The sequence below is a fragment of the Oncorhynchus masou genome, chromosome 1 (assembly GCF_036934945.1).
Source record: "Oncorhynchus masou masou isolate Uvic2021 chromosome 1, UVic_Omas_1.1, whole genome shotgun sequence".
Lineage (NCBI taxonomy): Eukaryota > Metazoa > Chordata > Actinopteri > Salmoniformes > Salmonidae > Oncorhynchus > Oncorhynchus masou.
Genome location: NC_088212.1, coordinates 45566756 through 45586830, shown reverse-complemented (window position 1 = coordinate 45586830; position 20075 = coordinate 45566756). Strand labels below are relative to the sequence as shown.

General features: G+C 44.1%; 1 protein-coding gene across 1 annotated transcript; it reads left to right on the top strand.

The window, feature by feature from the left end:
- The first annotated feature begins 172 nt into the window (after nt 1-172).
- Nucleotides 173-18767, top strand: LOC135545187 (proline dehydrogenase 1, mitochondrial-like). Its single transcript, XM_064972821.1, has 14 exons — nt 173-572; nt 1428-1636; nt 3393-3427; nt 3523-3657; nt 3977-4041; nt 4156-4272; nt 10806-10876; nt 11020-11101; nt 11586-11678; nt 11851-11997; nt 12261-12436; nt 12879-12977; nt 16738-16826; nt 17415-18767. Exons 1-14 carry the CDS (start codon nt 264-266, stop codon nt 17615-17617), a joined length of 1830 nt encoding a protein of 609 aa, XP_064828893.1. The 5' UTR covers nt 173-263; the 3' UTR covers nt 17618-18767.
- Nucleotides 18768-20075: the final 1308 nt, after the last annotated feature.

The following is a 20075-nucleotide window of genomic DNA, read 5'->3' as shown; positions in this document are numbered from 1 at the left end:
TTGCGCGCCCAAGTCCACCTTAAAGTCTTGGCCAAATAAAGACGTGTCGAAATGAACCTATTACGTCAAAATCAATATGCATGCGTCAGGGTTTTTCCACCAACCGGTACTTCAGAATTAAACTACTATAAATATGCATGAACGGAGTAGATACGAATACGTGTGGCTGATAAATGCGAAACTAATTTTAAACAGCCCACAATCGATGCTGCGCTCACCTGCTTAGTTAGTTCCGCTGAGACCAACGCAGCACCTCAAAACTCATGTCTTATGTCAAAACTGTACCAGCCCTTACTCGGGCAGGCGTGGATATAAACGTCAGAAGACTGAATACCCTTTCTAACCGAAGAGCACAGTCCACTGTCGCCTCAACTCAGGCAGACCAGGATGTCACCAACAGAGAGTCCTACTCTTCAAGGAAAAGCAGAAATGCTTCCTCCTCTCCAAAGATCTCTATTGACTTTGATCTGACACAGGAAGCATACAAGAGTAAAGACAATTTAGAACTGCTCAGAAGTTTGGTGGTTTTCAAACTGTGCTCCTATGACCTTTTGGTTGATAAGAACAAGGAGGTATGGTATAATATCTCTGTGCTGAATCTGCATTAAGCTTGTATTTGTTTTGTTGTTGAGACGCTCAAGTTGGCGAGACACACAAACTGTCTTAGAGATACTTTACTGCATGTGATCATGTGTCGCTCTACGTCCTGCTGTGGGGGTTTCACTTGCTGAGCTGTCTGTACTTTAGAAGGATGCTGACTTATAATAGAAGACAACACAGAAGGCCCAAATGACTTTCTAAATGCAGGACAATCTGCATTTTATAGAGTATATAAGAAACAGAATACAATTGGAATTATTTCTCCAGTGAGGGAACTCTTATTTGAAGTGGTATAAGAAAACATAAACAAAGTTTGTTTAACATTCAGTTCGCCTAAAGGGTGTGAATACAGGTGCAGGCAGCAAGGAATCTATTACCTCTCTCCCAGTAAATCTGTCGTCTGCCTAGTATGCTGTGTGCCTGTATCCCTAGATAACGTTACCACCAAGCGGTCTATTTAGAGTGTGGAATTACTCCCTCTTATAGAACATAGCTGTGCCTGACTTGCCTGGCCCTCCTCCCAGTGTTTACTGTCATCTTCAGGTTCTCACCTCAGTGAAATGTCCAAAAACGGAAAAAAGACGGTGTTCATGGCAAACGCTATAACAATGTTATGTATCATTTATAACGGCTTTATTGGCATTATTACCACACAATTATTGGCCACACAAGTAAATGGCGTGAACGGAATTGAAAGGAAATGTTTACTTGTTTGCGGGGGACTGCATTCACTGTAAACGCTTTCATTTAAATCGCGCTATACCGCAGATCCTCAGCGCTACAGCTCGCTTGAAACGTGCTCTAAATGCTTTTCCCTTTTTTCTTAGCTGATGGATATCAGTAAGTTCCTACTGGGGAAGAAGGCATTTGAGCAGTTTATGAAGATGACATTCTATGGCCAGTTTGTGGCGGGAGAGGACCACAAGTCCATCAAGTCTCTGATTCAAAAGAACAGGGCCTTCGGAGTGGGCTCTGTCCTGGACTACAGTGTAGAGGAGGACCTCACACAAGAGGATGCAGTGACTAAAGAGATGGAGTAAGTACATTGCTTATTAACCTAAACATGATGTTTCTAACCTATATAAAATGCTGTTCCACAACTTAATCAGAAGGAATATGAGTGGTGATGAATGTGATGAATGCATTTCCTGTCATCAGTTAGGTATTCGATAAGGATTAGGGAATATAGAAAGTACTGCCGTTCTGTGTTATTCACTTCTGAAAGCACACAAGCATTGTTTTAAGCAAACAAAGTTCTATTTTTCACACATACAGATTTAGTTCCCCAAACTAATGTAATTTCCTTATTTTGTATAAAATCAAAGGCATCCAAATCTAACCAGAGTGAATGACCACAGGTATGATTTTCCCCTCGTTTGAAGCCAGGGACATGCTATAATTTGATATCCCTCTTAGGATGTAAACACTAGTCTGTCCAGACCCCATTGGTCGGTTTGGTCAAGGCCCTCCTCGGTGGATTGGCTGGCCTCTCGGAACTCACTCTTCAGGAATTCTGTCACATGAGTTGATCCCGGCTCTGACATAAGCCTGTATGACAGGCCAGGAAAAACTTACACAACCGTTCTCTCTGAGGAGAGCTGTAGTTTTGATGTGTGAGATAATGGCACTATGTACTCACACTGTGAGTTAGTTATGCTAAGAACATTTGTTTTTCTTCTTAGCTTAGTTTCCTGACCCCTCTTTGAAGGACAACTTTAACTTTGAGGTTATATACTTATGAATAAATAAATAAGACATTTGGTCGGCATTTAGTCCAGTGAGAGAGATAAATAAAGCTGCTTAAATTGAAATTGAATTGAGAGAGGAACATGCTGCCAAAGGACTCTCTCTCTCTCTCTCTCTCTCTCTCTCTCTCTCTCTCTCTCTCTCTCTCTCTCTCTCTCTCTCACTCAATACACATACAGTCACTTCATTGCTCTGCTTAATTTTCTCCTTTGTCTTTACGTTGTTCGCTATCAAAAGACATGGCCATCAAAGTCTCAGTATGGCCTCTCTGTTGGTAAAAAAACAGACCTGCAAGGCATACGCTAGGGAAAGATAGCAAGTCTACTTTGATGCAAGACGACTGCTATAGTAACGTTCGTGCTTGACATGCACTTCTATGACCCTCCAAAGAGAATCGCACTGATCAGCTAGAGTAGGACACAAACAACAGGAACGCTTCCAGGAGAATAAAATAGAAAAGTATAGAGGCTTCACAAGCTCATACATGTACACACAAATATGCAAACAAACAACCAAACGATCACTCAGACATTTACAATTCCATCCCAAGCATGTAAAACGTCTGGCACTTACAGTCCAGACATGCCATCATACCGTTCAACCTCCTTCTGTTTAAACGCACTGAGAGTGACGTCCAAAAACCCACCAAACCTACCACCAATAACCACCAAAATACCCCACATAGTGTCCTGTGACGTCAGCCCTTGTGTCCTGTGATCCCGTGTGGTGTAGTGTGTCTGAGTGCCCTTTCAGGAAGGTCAAAACATTGGCAGGGAGACAGCTCAGCTTCAGTCAATCTGGAGCCACCTGTGGGTAGATGTGTGCTATATACACTGGCTTGTGCCTCAAGGGCAATATGGTTCAAAGAATGGTGTTTATTTCTAGAAGTGGAACGGGGCTTGATGTGTGGTCTCCAAGGAATTGAATGTGTGTGTGTGTGTGTGTGTGAGAGAGATCTCTTAATATACTTTGTGTCCATAACACTATAATACTAAACTTTGTGTCCATACAAATTAATAAATTATCCTCTCTTTTCTCATTGTCAGCTCATGTGTGTCTGCTACAGAGAAAGAAGGCATGAGTAAGTCTGTCCTTTTGCTCTCATTTGAGCCCAAACTATATGATGCAACTGGTTGCAATAGGGAGGAATGCTGATGTGTTTGCTTCCCCCTGCAGGCAAGGACCACAGAGAAAAGCAGTATAAGACTCACCGTCGAGGGGGAGTGACTGGCGACAGGACATACTTCTACTCTGATGAGGCCAAATGTGACCAACACATGGAGACCTTCCTAAAGTGTATCAAAGCATCTGGTACACCTGTGGATATAAACAATACGAAAAGGCTGGGTGGTTGGGATGGAGTTTTTTATTCAGGGACTAATAGTAATAATAGTAATTACCATGTACCAATTTGTAGTTCCTTGGCATCATAACACTCACTAAAGGACACTCATAATCGCAAGACCATAATTAGTACTCAGCAAAATATCCCTCTATGTAACCTTACTGTTTAGACAACATTATGCAAAATGCATCAGCTTCCTATTCCCATGAATTTATATATTGCTGTTTTTGATTGATATTAGTGTGGCTTACACTGAGCATGTGTGACCTATCAACCTTCATCCAGGTGGGAGCTCAGTGGATGGCTTCTCTGCCATCAAGATGACTGCACTGGGACGACCTCAGTTCCTGGTAGTTAAGGGGGAACTCACCTCATTCAATATCAATGTGTAACACACACTTAGCTGATAGTTGACTCTCTGGTAAAGTGCTATAATGCTTGTATTTTGCTCTCTACCTCTATAGCTCCAGTTCTCGGAGGTGCTGGTGAAATGGAAGCGTTTCTTCAGCTTCCTGGCGGCACAGCAGGGGAGAGATGGCATGGAGGCTCTGGAGCAGAGGCTAGAGCTGCAGCCACTACAGGTACACAGAACACACAGGGTTGGGGAGTAACGGTTCCATTACCAGCAAAAATATTGTAATCAGCTTACAGATACTTTTGAAAAACTAGATGATTACTTATAGGATTACTTTTCAATTCAGAAAGAACGTTTTCTCAATGACTGTAACGAGTGCGCTGAGAGTCGTGAAGCAAGTGTTTTAATAAATAAACCAAAAAATAAGCACAAAACACAAACAACGCACCGACATGAAACCGTTAATAACACCTGAGGAAAGAACCAAGGGGAGTGACAGATATAGGTAAGATAATCAAGGAGGTGATAGAGTCCAGGTGAGTGTCATGAGGCGCTGGTGCTCTCGACGATGGCGACAGATGTGCAGGATAATCAGCAGCCTGATGACATAGAGGACGGAGAGGGGTATACGTGACAGTACCCCCTCCCTGACGCGCGGATCCAGCCGCAGGACGCCGACAAAGGGGACGAACCCGGGGATCAGGAGCTGACCGGTTACCCCTGCTGAAGCGCGGGAACCTGTCACGTCGGCAGAGGCACGGGAACCTGTCGAGACTGCTGGGGTGCGAGAACCTGTCAGACCGGCTGAGGCAGGGGAGCCTGGCCATCTGGCTGAGGCATGAGAGCCTGTAGGGGACCCCGGACCCGATGTCATTTACACTAGCACACAAAAATAACACTGCCTGATTCTTCCCTTAGGTGAGGTGTTACTCTGTAATGATGGGGCGGTGAGTCGAAAGCAGGTGCAGGTGAAACATTTTAATAAAACAACTTAACCAAGAACACAACACTAACATAAGGCAGTACGCCGAGACACAAGAACAGAGTAAATAACACCTGAGGAAAGAACCAAGGGGAGTGACAGATATAGGGAAGATAATCAAGGAGGTGATGGAGTCCAGGTAAGTGTCATGAGGTGCTGGTGCGCTTGACGATGGTGACAGGTGGGCGGGATTATCAGCAGCCTGATGACCTAGAGGCCGGAGAGGGAGTACTTGACAATGACAGTCAAATCAGAATTGAAAAAAGGCGCAAGTTTAAATTTGTTCGGCGTGAGCAAGTCTGGCTACAAGTCAGAGACCACTATTTATAACGACACAAGGCGAGACCCAGATGCAGACACAGGAGGCAGATGGTTTGAGCTCTGATATTTATTATAGTCCAAGGGATAGACAAAAGGCAGGTCGGAGACAGGAAAGAGTTTATAGCCAGGGCGGAGTCCAAAATAGTACAGGGCAGCAGGCAGGCTTGAGGTCAGGGGCAGGCAGAGTGGTTAGGCAGGCTCAGAGTCAAGACAGGCAAGGGTCAAAACCAGGAGGACGAGAAAAAGAGAGACTGGGGAAAAACAGGACTTGGCAAACAAGATGAACTAGTGCAGACAGACAGAAAACACAGGTAAAAATACCCAAGGGATAATGGGGAATATGGTCGACAACTTGAAGGGGGTGGAGACAAGCACAAGGACAGGTGAAACAGATCAGGGTGTGACACTATGATGACACACCAAACGCATTTTATGGATCGCAGGAAAATAGGAATAGGTTTTGTAGGCTACAGTCCAAGCTATGTCTTCCGATGGTGCGACTGCTGTCGGCATCAAAAGATTATCACACTTGAATAAACGCTCGGAGTTAAGGACAACAGCAGTGGTGGATATCACTTATTAATTATATCTACATAGCACATTGATGTGAATCACACTGCTGCTCTCTCAGTATTTGTGTTTATTACAGATCCCCATTAGCTGCTGCCAAGGCAGCGTCTACTCTTCCTGGGGTCTAGCAAACTTAAGGCAATTGTTTTATAATTTAAAACATGCCATTATATTTCACCACAGATTTCACAACACATTAAGTGTGTGCCCTCAGGCCACTACTCTACTATCACATATCTAAAACACAAAATCCATGTGTATGTGTGTATAGTGTGTATGTTACCGTGTGTATGTGAGTGTGTGTGTATCGTGCGCCTTACAGATTGTGGTTGTTGGGGATCGCAGTTCACCAATATATATGTGTATTTTAACCCAATAATGGTAGAATTTAAGAAGGTTAAGCTGCTTATCAATCACTGTTTTTCTGACCAGTGGACAGTCAGTGAAAAATGCGCTCTTGAAACAGCTTTAGTGCGGTTCCCAGCCTATTGAATACAAGTTTGAGGGAGTTTCTCCTTTCTAAACTCCCTGTGGTATTGTGTTCAATACTGTCAAAAACTAGTTTAATTTAAGTGGGGCTTTTATTGCTTTTAATCTAATTCATGCTGATAAAGGAAACAGACACATGTGTCACGTTCTGACCTTTATTTCCTTTGTTTTGTCATTATTTAGTATGGTCAGGGCGTGAGTTGGGGTGGGCAGTCTATGTTTGTTTTTCTATGATTTGGGTATTTCTATGTTTCGGCCTAGTATGGTTCTCAATCAGAGGCAGGTGTCATCAGTTGTCTCTGATTGAGAATCATACTTAGGTAGCCTGGGTTTCACTGTGTGTTGGTGGGTGATTGTTCCTGTCTCTGTGTTTGCACCAGATAGGGCTGTTTTGAGTTTTCATGTTTCTTGGTTTGTTAGTTTATTCATGTATAGTGTGTTTATATATTAAACATGAATAACCACCACACTGCGTTTTGGTCCGCCTCTCCTTCACCTAAAGAAAACCGTTACAACATGCTCCAACTTGCACACTTTTGATAGAATTATCCCAAACAGCTGAAAACTATCTGCATATCAAAGTGTCACCCACAAATATTTAAGCAATTGGCCTATACCAAATGCAGCATATGGTTTTCATTTGTCACATGCGAATTGCACTTTCAGTAGTGCTCAAAGCATGCCTTTACATGAGCGCAACATTTCCTTTTCAACTTGAAGCAATGACCAGTCTTCCATGACAACAAAACATAAACAACAGAGTAGGTTATTAAGTCCTTAGTGTTTGGGTTAAGTTCAGGTAAAACATGACTAATCTATATTTCCATGTCTTGAAGATAAAGGGTTATTAATTAATTGGAACGACAGGACATCTGACAGTTTGTTTTTTAATGTAAATATATGGTCTACTTGTATCATAATCTGTAGTAGAAAGCAGTGGGTTAGAAGAAGCCTACATAACCAACCCATAAAGTAAAATGCAACATCCATTTATGGCCAGCTGTGTAAACTCTCAAATGTATTTAGTCTGCAATAAATGTCATTCAATTGGTCATATTCATTTTTGTTGTAACGGCGTTCTTCGTTTGTCGCAAGAAAGTCGGACCAAAATGCAGCGTGGTGGTTACTCATGTTTTTAATGAATGAATCAAATGACGATTACAAAATACAAAACAACAAAATGGAACGTGAAACCTAATTACAGCCTATCTGGTGAAACTACACAGAGACAGGAACAATCACCCACGAAATACACAGTGAAACCCAGGCTACCTATCAGAGACAACAAGAATCACCTGACTCTGATTGAGAACCGCCTCAGGCAGCCAAACCTAAACTAAACACACCCCTAATCAACCACAATCCCAATGCCTACAAAAACCCCAATACGACGACACAATAACATAAACCCATGTCACACCCTGGCCTGACCAACTAATTATCTAAAACACAAAATACTAAGACCAAGGCGTGACCGAACCCCCCTAAGGTGCGGACTCCCAGACACACCTCAAAACCATAGTGAGGGTCCGGGTGGGCGTCTGTCCATGGTGGCGGTTCCGGCTCGTGACGTGGTCCCCACTCCATAAATGTCATAGTTCCTCCCCTTCGCATCCTGGGATAATCCACCCGCCGCCGACCATGGCCTAATAGTCCTCACCCAGAACCCCACTGAACTGAGGAGTAGCTCGTGACTGAGGGGAAGCTCAGGACTGAGGGGCAGCTCGGGACTGAAGGGCAGCCCAGCACTGAGAGGAAGCCCAGCCAGGCAGTTGAATCCGGCAGATCCTGGCTGGCTGGCAGTTCTGGCAGATCCTGGCTGACTGGCGGATCTGGAAGAGTCTGATTGTCTAGCAGATCTGGAAGAGTCTGGTTGACTGGCAGATCTGGAAGAGTCTGGTTGACTGGCAGATCTGGAAGAGTCTGGTTGACTGGCAGATCTGGAAGAGTCTGGCTGACTGGCAGATCTGGAAGAGTCTGGTTGACTGGCAGATCTGGAAGAGTCTGGCTGACTGGCGGATCCTGGCAGACTGACGGCTCTGGCTGCTTCATGCTGACTGACGGCTCTGGCTGCTCCATGCTGACTGGCGGCTCTGGCTGCTCCATGCAGATTGACAGCTCTGGCGGCTTCTTGCAGACTGACAGCTCAGACTGTTCCATGCAGACTAACAGCTTTGGCAGCTCCTTGCCGACTTGCAGCTCCTTGCAGACTGGCAGCTCCTTGCAGACTGGCAGCTCCTTGCAGACTGGCAGCTCCATGCAGACTGGCAGCTCCATGCAGACTGGCAGCTCTGGCTGCTCCAAGCAGACTGACAGCTCTGGCTGCTCCAAGCAGACTGACAGCTCTGGCTGCTCCATGCAGACTGGCAGCTCTAGCTGCTACATGCAGACTGGCAGCTCCTTGCAGACTGGCAGCTCCATGCAGACTGGCAGCTCTAGCTGCTCCATGCAGACTGGCAGCTCTAGCTGCTCCATGCAGACTGACAGCTCTAGCTGCTCCATGCAGACTGACAGCTCTAGTTGCTCCATGCAGACTGGCAGCTCTAGCTGCTACATGCAGACTGGCAGCTCCTTGCAGACTGGCAGCTCCATGCAGACTGGCAGCTCTAGCTGCTCCATGCAGACTGGCAGCTCTAGCTGCTCCATGCAGACTGACATCTCTAGCTGCTCCATGCAGACTGACAGCTCTAGTTGCTCCATGCAGACTGGCAGCTCTGGCTGCTCCATGCAGACTGGCAGATCAGGTTGCTCCGAACAGGCAGGAGGCTCCGGCAGCGCTGTAGAGGAGGAAGGCTCTAGAAGCGCTGAACAGGCGGAAGACTCCGACAGCGCAGGAGAGGAGAAAGGCTCCGACAGAGCAGGAGAGGCGAGGCGCACTGTAGGCCTGATTCGTGGTACTGGCACTGGTGGTATTGGGCCGAGGACACGCACAGGAAGCCTGGTGCGGGGAGCTGCTACCGGAGGGCTGGGGTGTGGAGGTGGTACTGGATAGACCGTACCATGCAGGCGCACTGGAGCTCTTGAGCACCGAGCCTGCCCAACCTTACCCGGTTGAATACTCTCGGTCGCCCTGCCAGTGCGGCGAGGTGGAATAGCCCGCACTGGGCTATGTAGGCGAACCGGAGACACCGAGCGCAAGCCTGGTGCCATGTAAGCCGGCCCAAGGAGATGCACTGGGGACCAGATGCGTAGAGCCGGCTTCATGGCATTTGGCTCGACGCTCAATCTAGCCCGGGCGATACGCGGAGCTGAAATATACCGCACTGGGCTATGCACCCGCACTGGGGACACCGTGAGCACCACTGCATAACACGGTGCCTGCCCGGTCTCTCTAGCCCCTGGTAAGCACAGGGAGTTTGCGCAGGTCTCCTACCTGGTGTAGCCATACTCCCTGTAAGCCCCCCCAATACATTTTTGGGGCTGATTCCCGGGCTTTCCTCTGCGCCGTCGTGATTGCCTCTCCAACTCCATTCTCCTATAGCCCTCTTCGCACTTCTCCAGCGAATCCCAGGCGGGCTCCGGCACTCTCTCTGAGTTGACCACCCACCTGTCTATTTCCTCCCACGTTGTATACTCCATACTTCTACTGTCCATAACGTCCTCCCTTCGCTGCTCCTGCTGTCGCTTCTGTTACCACGCCGCTCGGTCCGTGTGTGGTGGGTGATTCTGTAACGGCGTTCTTCGTTTGTCGCAAGAAAGTCGGACCGAAATGCAGCGTGGTGGTTACTCATGTTTTTAATGAATGAATCAAATGACGATTACAAAATACAAAACAACAAAACGGAACGTGAAACCTAATTACAGCCTATCTGGTGAAACTACACAGAGACAGGAACAATCACCCACGAAATACACAGTGAAACCCAGGCTACCTAAATACGGTTCCCTATCAGAGACAACAAGAATCACCTGACTCTGATTGAGAACCGCCTCAGGCAGCCAAACCTAAACTAAACACACCCCTAATCAACCACAATCCCAATGCCTACAAAAACCCCAATACGACAACACAATAACATAAACCCATGTCACACCCTGGCATGACCAACTAATTATCTAAAACACAAAATACTAAGACCAAGGCGTGACATTTGTCTTCTTCTAATGCCTCTTAAGTGGAAAGCAAGCTAAAAGTAACTGAACGTAAACAGATTGTGTTACTGAGTTTGGGTAATCCAAAAGTTACGATTCTGATTACAATTTTTGGAAGGTAACTAGTAACCGTAATGGATTATATTTAGAAAGTAACCTACCCAACCCTGAGAACACAGTTGCTGTTCTTTAGGGTTTATAATGACTTGTGTATAGGTGATCACCCCTTGTTTGACCTATTTGATCCATTGAGATAACAATGTCATACTATATATACGGTCAAAAATGCCTATCTGTCCATACAGGAGTTTATGACCACGCTTGGGGCCACAGGTGACTTCCATGGCTGGTTCACTGGAGAGAAACAAGGATCAGGGTAAAATGTAATACCTCTCGTTCGAGAAACTGTATTGTGCCATAAAGCAGTAGAATAATTGCCCTTGCATACTTTGTTGAAAAAGCCCCTTACAACAACTATATTTGACTTACTAAAAGCGGTCTCTCTCTGTGCCCCTTCAGAACCATTGACAGGCTGGACTGGAACAGCCTGATCGACGACAGAATAAAGATATCAGATCTGCTGGTTGTCCCAAATTTAGAGGTAAGCAAGGCACGGCAATGGCAACGAAAGTGCTCTAGAAGATAGAAGATACCACTTGGTTTCAAACTCAAGTGGTTCTGTAAACACCTCCAAACCCTGTCAATTGTTTGAGTAAATACGTTGATAAGATTGACCATTCAGTTTAGAGTTGATCCCAGAATGGTGAAAGAATGTTTGAAAAGAGTTACACCTCTTGAGACTCACTGGGCCTGAAATGGTTTGAATTGGCATGCCATTCCCTATGTAAGCATTAACACATGACAGCTGTGCAATTCCAAGGAATTACCACACACCTCAGCGGTGTGAGAAGGCTTGAGGCAGTGTGTTAATACTTACTTATCTTAGCTTAGACAAAGCCAGTCTGTTGAAGGTAAAGGCCCTCAGGTCTCTGTGTGTGTGGGCTGTCTCCAGTGTTAGCTCAGACAGTGTGATTCATTGAGCCTCAGGTAAGGTATTTTTGGCTCTCCTTTCTTTGTTTGTCCAGACTGGTCAGCTGGAGCCCCTGCTCAGTAAGTTCACAGAGGAGGAGGAGAAACAGATGAAGAGGATGCTCCAGAGGCTGGACGTACTTGCCAATGTAAACACAGGGAGGTCAAAATGCTATATGAAACCATGCTTATGTTATCTTCAGCAATGTTATGCTATGTCATGTTACATCACACCAGGTCATCTTATCATCTCATAATTAGCTACCAGTTCAGTTTCCTTGGTTTATTGAGAAAAGCTCTGAGCTCATGTGTGGATTGCAGCATGCAGAGGAGCACAGTGTTCGTCTGATGGTGGATGCAGAGCAGACCTACTTCCAGCCCGCCATCAGCACACTGACTGTGGAGATGCAGAGGATCTACAATAGAGTGAAACCTGTCATCTTCAACACCTACCAGTGCTACCTCAAGGTTAGGGACCCATTACGTTGCCATCCTTCCAAGTCTTGTTTGTCACATCACAAGGAAGTTGAAGCCTGGGAGCTGAGGTTACTAGAGACCCTGTCACTGAGTTTCTATGCTCATACATGTAGTCATGTCTTACCAGCAGCTCTCTGAAACACATCATTTGAAGGTTTGATCATAAACAGCTTATACGCCATTATCATACAGATGACCGGTGTCCCTAATATCCCTCCTTTACTTCCTTCCTCTCGCTTTCTCTACCATTGTAGGAGGCCTATGATATCGTGACCATGGATGTTGAGTTGTCGAGGCGTGAGGGATGGTTTTTTGGGGCCAAGCTGGTGCGTGGGGCTTATATGTACCAGGAGAGGAGCAGAGCGGAGGAGATCGGATACGAGGACCCCATCAACCCTGACTATGAGACCACTAACATGATGTACCACAAGTAAGCGATGGATGTGCTTATTTAGTTACTCACTGTGCTTAAATAAATACTGTACTTAAAACATTCTTTAATTCGTATTGAATAGCAATTGTTTTTAAGAACCTGTTAAAATGCTGATTGACCTATAAAGTAAACTCTTTGACTTGACCAAAAGTAGAGCACTATGAGGAATTTTTCAGTAACAGCTGTGTAATATCGTTTCACACAGAGAGCATTTTGGATTGTATTTTTTTATTTTAGTCATTCAGCAGACACTCTTATCCAGAGCGACTTACAGGAGCATCTAGGGTTAAGTGCCTTGCTCAGGGGCACATCGACCAATTTGTCACCTAGTCGGCTCAGTGATTCAAACTACAACCTTTCAGTTACAGGTCCCAACGCTCTTAACCGCTAGGATACCTGTAGTTTACTTAACATGTCTGTCATGTCTGTACTCTGTCAGGTGTCTAGACTACATCCTCGATGAGATTGTACTGAACAGAAATGCCAATGTCATGGTTGCTTCTCACAATGAGGACACAGTGAAGCACACCCTCAGGAGGCAAGTCTCATTACTGCACTGCATGGCCTTAGCTTGACACAGACACACTGAGGATGGCTCTCTGCCAAGTTTTCCTGCTCAAACTCTAACACACGTAGTTATTGCAATTCTATAGAGTTTTTCTAATGTTTAAAGCATATACTATGTACATTCATGGCCAAAGGTTTTGAGAATGACACAAATATTAATTTTCACAGTCTGCTGCCTCAGTTTGTATGATGGCAATTTGCATATACTCCAGAATGTTATGAAGAGTGATCAGATGAATTGCAATTAATTGCAAAGTCCCTCTTTGTCATGCAAATGAACTGAATCTCCAAGTCTTCCACTGCATTTCAGCCCTGCCACAAAAGGACCAGCTGACATCATGTCAGTGATTCTCTCATTATCACAGGTGTGAGTGTTGACGAGAACAAGGCTGGAGATCACTTTGTCATGCTGTGGCGAAATCTGCACGGAGCCTTCACCGTGCGCTGCCACTTTAAGAGCGCATGAGCAGTAAGGAAGGAGGAAATAAAGAGAGTTCGTTCAAACTTTTTGTTTGTTTTCAGCGTGTGTAGTTTATCAAGTATTTAACTCAATCATCGGTGTGATCGTTTTAGGTCGTGGTTGTTTTCGTTTGGAACCGCGCCCGTTATGGATCGCATAGATTAGTAGCAACATTGTTGCGAAGCTTTAACATACAAACCAACAAACCATCGGACAGTCAGACAGTACACCGACATGCCCGAAGACCACAGCTAAGATCTCTTTTTCTCTCTCTCTTTCTCTTCCCTCTATCGTTCCAGTGCGTTACCCTGCAACAGAATCTCTATTTTTCAAATGCACTTCCCATTGAAGTTCATTAGAGCTGGACTATTATTGCCCGGCCAGAAGTATTTGGGTGGACATTTTAGTTAAAAGGGAGGTTGCTTGCAAGTTGTGTATTGTTATGTGAACTGTATTGAGGTGAGGTGGACTAATGACATGTGGCCGAGAAGATTGTGGACATTTTTAAGGCCTTTGTTGTGTCTATGAACACCCCCCACATTCATACCCTCTGCACTCATCCACTGGAAGATAATACAGATTATTGCAAATCCTCTGTTAATGACTGGGTTCATTCTTGTATGAAGTTGCTGTTAAATTGCTCTGCCATTATTAGTATTAGTATTATTGTATGAGGTATTCTTGTTGGGGTTACCCCTGTGCTGTGATATGGGTTTTATATGATGTGTATTCTCTTTTCTCTCCACTGGCTATCTGGCAAACAGGCTACACTCTAGGCAGTCTCTTCTGCTGATGTGTTTGGGTCTGGTAGTGGTACTCTCTCTATTCTACTATTTTCCTTTCGGCATGGTTAATACCTGCCTGGCGCCCGAACAAAATCTTTCTTTACCCCACTCTAATGAATACCGCTACAATGCTGATTGAGTTTGAATAACAAACTGGAAACTTCAAAAGGAGGGTGGTGCTTGGAATCATTGTTCTTCCTCTGTCAATCATGGTTACCTGCAAGGAAACACGTGCCGTCATCTTTGCTTTGCACAAAAAGGTCTTCACAGGCAAGGATATTGCTGCCAGTAAGATTGCACCTAAAACCACCATTTATCGGATCATCAAAAACTTCAAGGAGAGCGGTTTCAATTGTTGTGAAGAAGGCTTCAGGCCGCCTAAGAAAGTCCAGCAAGCTCCAGGACCGTCTCCTAAAGTTGATTCAGTTGCGGGATCGGGGCACCAACAGTACAGAGCTTGCTCAGAAATGGCTGCAGGCAGGTGTGAGTGCATCTGCACGCACAGTGAGGCGAATACTTTTGGAGGATGGCTTGTTGTCAAGAAGGGCAGCAAAGAAGCCACACATCTCCAGGAAAAACATCAGGGACAGACTGATATTCTACAAAAGGTACAGGGATTGGACTGCTGAGAACTGGAGTAAAGTCATTTTCTCTGATGAATCCCCTTTCCGATTGTTTGGGGCATCTGGAAAAAAGCTTGTCCGGAGAAGACAAGGTGAGCGCTACCATCAGTCCTGTGTCATGCCAACAGTGAAGCATCCAGAGACCATTCATGCTTGGGGTTGCTTCTCAGCCAAGGGAGTGGGCTCACTCACAATTTTGCCTAAGAACACAGCCATGAATAAAGAATGGTACCAACACATCCTCCGAGAGCAACTTCTCCCAACCATCCAGGAACAGTTTTGTGATGAACAATGCCTTTTCCAGCATGATGGAGCACCTTACCATAAGGCAAAAGTGATAACTAAGTGGGAACAAATCATCGATATTTTGGGTCCATGGCCAGGAAACTCCCCAGAACTTAATCCCATTGAGAACTTGTGGTCAATCCTCAAAAGGCGGGTGGACAAACAAAATCCACAAATTCTGACAAACTCCAAGCATTGATTATGCAAGAATGGGCTGCCATCAGTCAGTGGCCCAGAAGTTAATTGACAGCATGCCAGGGTGGATTGCAGAGGTCAAAGAAGGGTCAACACTGCAAATATTGACTCTTTGCATCAACTTCATGTAATTGTCAATAAAAGCCTTTGACAATTATGAAATGCTTGTAATTATACTTGAGTATTCCATAGTAACATCTGACAAAAATATCTAAAGACACCGAAGCAGCAAACTTTGTGGAAATTAATATTTGTGTCATTCTCAACTTTTGGCTACGACTGTACAGTTGAAGTCGGAAGTTTACATACACTCAAGCCTCCTCCTTTTTCCACCAAACATAGCGATGGTCATTATGGCCAAACAGTTCAATTTGTCTTTCATCAGACCAGAGGACATTTCTCCAAAACATACAATCTTTGTACCCATGTGCAGTTGCAAACCGTAGTCTGGCTTTTTTATGGCGGATTTGGAGCAGTGGCTTCTTTCTTGCTGAGCGGCCTTTCAGGTTATGTCGATATAGAACTTGTTTTACTGTGGATATAGATACTTTTGTACCTGTTTCCTCCAGCATCTTCACAAGGTCCTTTGCTGTTGTTCTGGGATTGCACTTTTCGCACCAAAGTATGTTCATCTCTCGGAGACAGAACGCGTCTTCTTCCTGAGTTATATGACAGCTGCGCAGTCCCATGGTGTTTATACTTGCGTACTGTTGTTTGTACAGATGAACGTGGTACCTTCAGGCATTTGGAAATTGCTCCCAAGGACGAACCAGACTTGTGGAGGTCTACAAAAAAAACTCTGAGGTCTTGGCTGATTTATTTTTATTTTCCCATGATGGCAAGCAAAGAGGCACTGGGTTTGTAGGTAGGCCTGGGTTTGTAGGTAGGCCAAATACATCCACAGGTACACCTTCAATTGACTCAAATCATATCAATTAGCCTATCAGAAGCTTCTAAAGCCATGACATAATTTTATGGAATTTTCCAAGCAGTTTAAAGGCACAGTCAACTTAGTGTATGTAAACTTCTGACCCACTGGAATTGTGAAATAATCTGTAAACAATTGTTGGAAAAATTACTTGTGTTATGCACAAAGTAGATATCCTAACCAACTTGCCAAAACTATAGTTTGTTAACAAGAAATTTGTGGAGTGGTTGAAATTTTTAATTTTTAATGACTCCAACTGTGTGTGGAAAGCTAACGTGTCCCTTTCACCATTAGTGCAGCTAGAGCTGTTTGCACATACAGTAACAACATGTGTCTAAAGGAAGTCTCTGTGCCTGGGTACCTCATCTCTTAGTTTCATAGACTGTGTCTTCGTCACTATCATATACCATACAAATATAACTATTATAATTTTCCTTTTCCTCTTGTTGACACAGGATGAATGAGTTGGGCCTGACTCCCACAGAGAACAAGGTGTACTTTGGACAGCTGCTGGGCATGTGCGACCAAATCAGCTTCCCATTGGGTGAGACTGACTGACTGAGTGCTTGATTGGTTAGCTTCCCAATAGTCCAAGTTTGCACTTCCCATGCCTACAGGACAGATTATTGGGATGCAGGGACAGACAGAGCTCTCTGACCTCACAGAGCACTGCTGATTTGATGGCCTATTGGCCCTCTTTAGATTCCATAGAATTTGTATTGGTATTTCCCAATAGCAGTCAGTTATTTGTGTTGACACATGGAACCTCATGACCCTGCATTGTGCACATATGGAGTTCTGGGACTTGCACTGACACTTTATTGATAAATTGACCATGACTGGTGTTGGCTCACAACACTAGTTTGTCAATCAAAGACATTGTATTGAACTAAATCAGGGATGATCAACTGAGGTGCAGGGGAGCCACAGGATGTGAAGGCTTTTTCTCCATCCTAGCGAAGATACTACTGGTTCAACTTTGTGTGGTCTAAAATTTAAGTGCACGATTAGTTGAATAAATTTCCAACTCACTAATTCCATTACACTAGCCAAGTATAATATTTTTGGGTATGTACTGAAAAGCTTCCCCAAAAAATGTCATTCTCTTCCCCTCTGTCTCTCTCTCCTCCAGGCCAGGCAGGTTTCCCGGTCTATAAATATGTTCCATACGGGCCGGTGAATGAGGTGATACCGTACTTATCCCGTCGTGCCCAGGAGAACAGGGGCTTCATGAAGGGTTCCCAGAGGGAGAGGGAGCTGCTGTGGAAGGAGCTAAAACGAAGGCTGGCCTCGGGACAGGTCTTCTACAGACCTCAGCCTGAACCGGGTCTATGAAATCACAGCTAGCTAGCTGTCTGTCTGTGCTGTGTCATGACGTTGGCCTCTTTGAGTATAGCAACCCCATCCCTCTCTCCCTGCCTCCCCCCTTGCCTCCTTCAACTAGGCTGCTGTGGTCAGAGGTCGTAAATTCCTGAGAAGACCTCATGGACACAAAGTTATAGAGAGTAGTCTTTCATGGAGACAAAGGAAATCCTTCCACCTCACAGAACTTGAGGTACGAACAAATTTCATGTTCCGGAGAAAGTGTAAAAGATTGGTGAATAATCCAGCTACGAACTGGTCCGTTTGTCACAACTTGGAAAGCTCATGGGAGACTGTGTGGCCACATTACCATAACGTTGTTTATATAATAGCCCCAGATAAAGGGTTTACATCTAATTGTTGTATAAGATGAATGAGTGAGTATGATACTGTTTACACAATTTTACAATGTGGTTTTGGACTGCTTAATGAAGGAAAACTCAAAGGGAATTGGATTTGAACTAAATCAGAGGACCGCCCCTGAGCCCAGTTAGGGTCAGACATCCTGGGACAGCCCTTTTCTGCCATTTCGAATAAAACCCAACTTTGAGAAATTATCACCAGACCATGTTTTTCTCCATTAGGAGGGGGACAAAGGTTGCAGACCATTGCTGAATCTTTTAACCATACCACGTGGTTAAACTCTTAGACTATTGATACCGACAGAATGAGAACAAGTCTTTGATATTAATTACTAGTCTGCAGCTAGGAATTTGGTATCATCGAATGCGAAGAACGACAACCGCCGAAACATCCATTCTATAACGAATGTCACTTTGAGTTATTCCCTTTAACCAAGACAGAGAGAGAGAGAGGAAGAGAGACTGACAATTCTACAAAAGAAAGACTTTTCACCAGCGATCAAGACGACACACTGAGCTTAAATATATATATTGATTGCAATTGTTCCCAAATGAGTGAGCGTTCATGTGTAAAGGATTAGCATTTTAATTGTTATAAAGGATTAGCATTTTAATTGTGTCTTGTTTAACAAGCCACCATGCCGGTTCAGCCCACTAGTGCATATTCTCCTATCATTTCATGTAACCACATTTACCATGTTTGTTTGTTTATGCATTTCTGTGAATTACTTAGTTAGTAATAAATTCATTATTTAAGACAATTGATGTATGGATGACTCATAGTGAAGACTGGGTTCGTGCAGATAACCAACAATTTACGACATTTGGAAGGAGACTAACGTGAGATAAAATAAATCATTAATCAGAAGACTATTGATCAGATATGAAAATATCTGAAAGGTTATATTGGGAAATTATAACTTTGTAATCTGAATACTTTCCTTGGTGCCCCGACTTCCTAATTAATTACAGTTAAATGATTCAGTTTAATCACGTAATACCAATTACAGGAATCTTTGATTAAAAACTAAGTCTTCAATTTAATGATAGTAAAGACACGATAGCTGCTTACTCTCTTTCTAGTCTCCTCTCTCTCTTTATCATGTTCTCTCTCTTATTCTTATCAATTACCCCTCTCTCTTTTAATCTCTCCCCCTTCCCCCCAGCCATCTTTCTTCCTCTTTCTTTCCCCCACTTCCCTTTCTTCCTCTCTCTTAATTCGCTCTATGAGCATTCCTCTTGGTGTCCTCAGCATCCCCAGAGCGCTGCATATATCATATGGGCATCTTTACTACTCTAGCAGGACTCCCCAAAATGTCAGGCTGGCCCAGACTACCCGTCACTCGCTGCTTTTTATAGCTCTATTTATCCTTGAGAGGGACAACAGTAATAAAAACATAGCAGGCTTGATTTAAGTGGCAGTAAAAGATCCATCAATATCCCTTTTACTTTATAATGCTTCTTGAGAATACAAAACCCTCCGAGGAGTATTTCTGTAGATTTCCTACATCATGTTTTAAAGATAGTATCATATAGTGTTCTTTGGGAAATGTATACTGTACATAAATCTATGGTGAGAATGTATACTTGTCTACACACACCGGTGCCTCTGTCGTACTGCATTAAATATTGCTCTCATAGACAGAGCTAGTTTAGTTTGAATCGATAAGAGTCTTTTGGAACTAAATTGTGTAAAGGGTCTGGAGGGTTGGGTCTCCGGTAGCCTAGTTTCTTTTGTGTTCATATCCAGGGATGCAATTACAGTATTGTATACGATTCTGGACATCAAATAACTGATACTGACTGTTATTTATTTGTCCATTTGGCATGTAAATTAATTACATTTTAAATGTGTTGGATTTTACACTCCAAAATAAACGAGAGCCGCACACTCCAGGAGCTCAGATGCAAAAATGTAATTACCAACGTTTTGACAGCCAAGCTGTCTTCATCAGGGTATATTCACAAACACTGCGGGATGACTCATTTAAATAGTGTCAAAAGATACAGGTGTCTAATCATGGCCAAGAGTGGCCTAATATCATTGGTTAATATCAAATATTAAAATG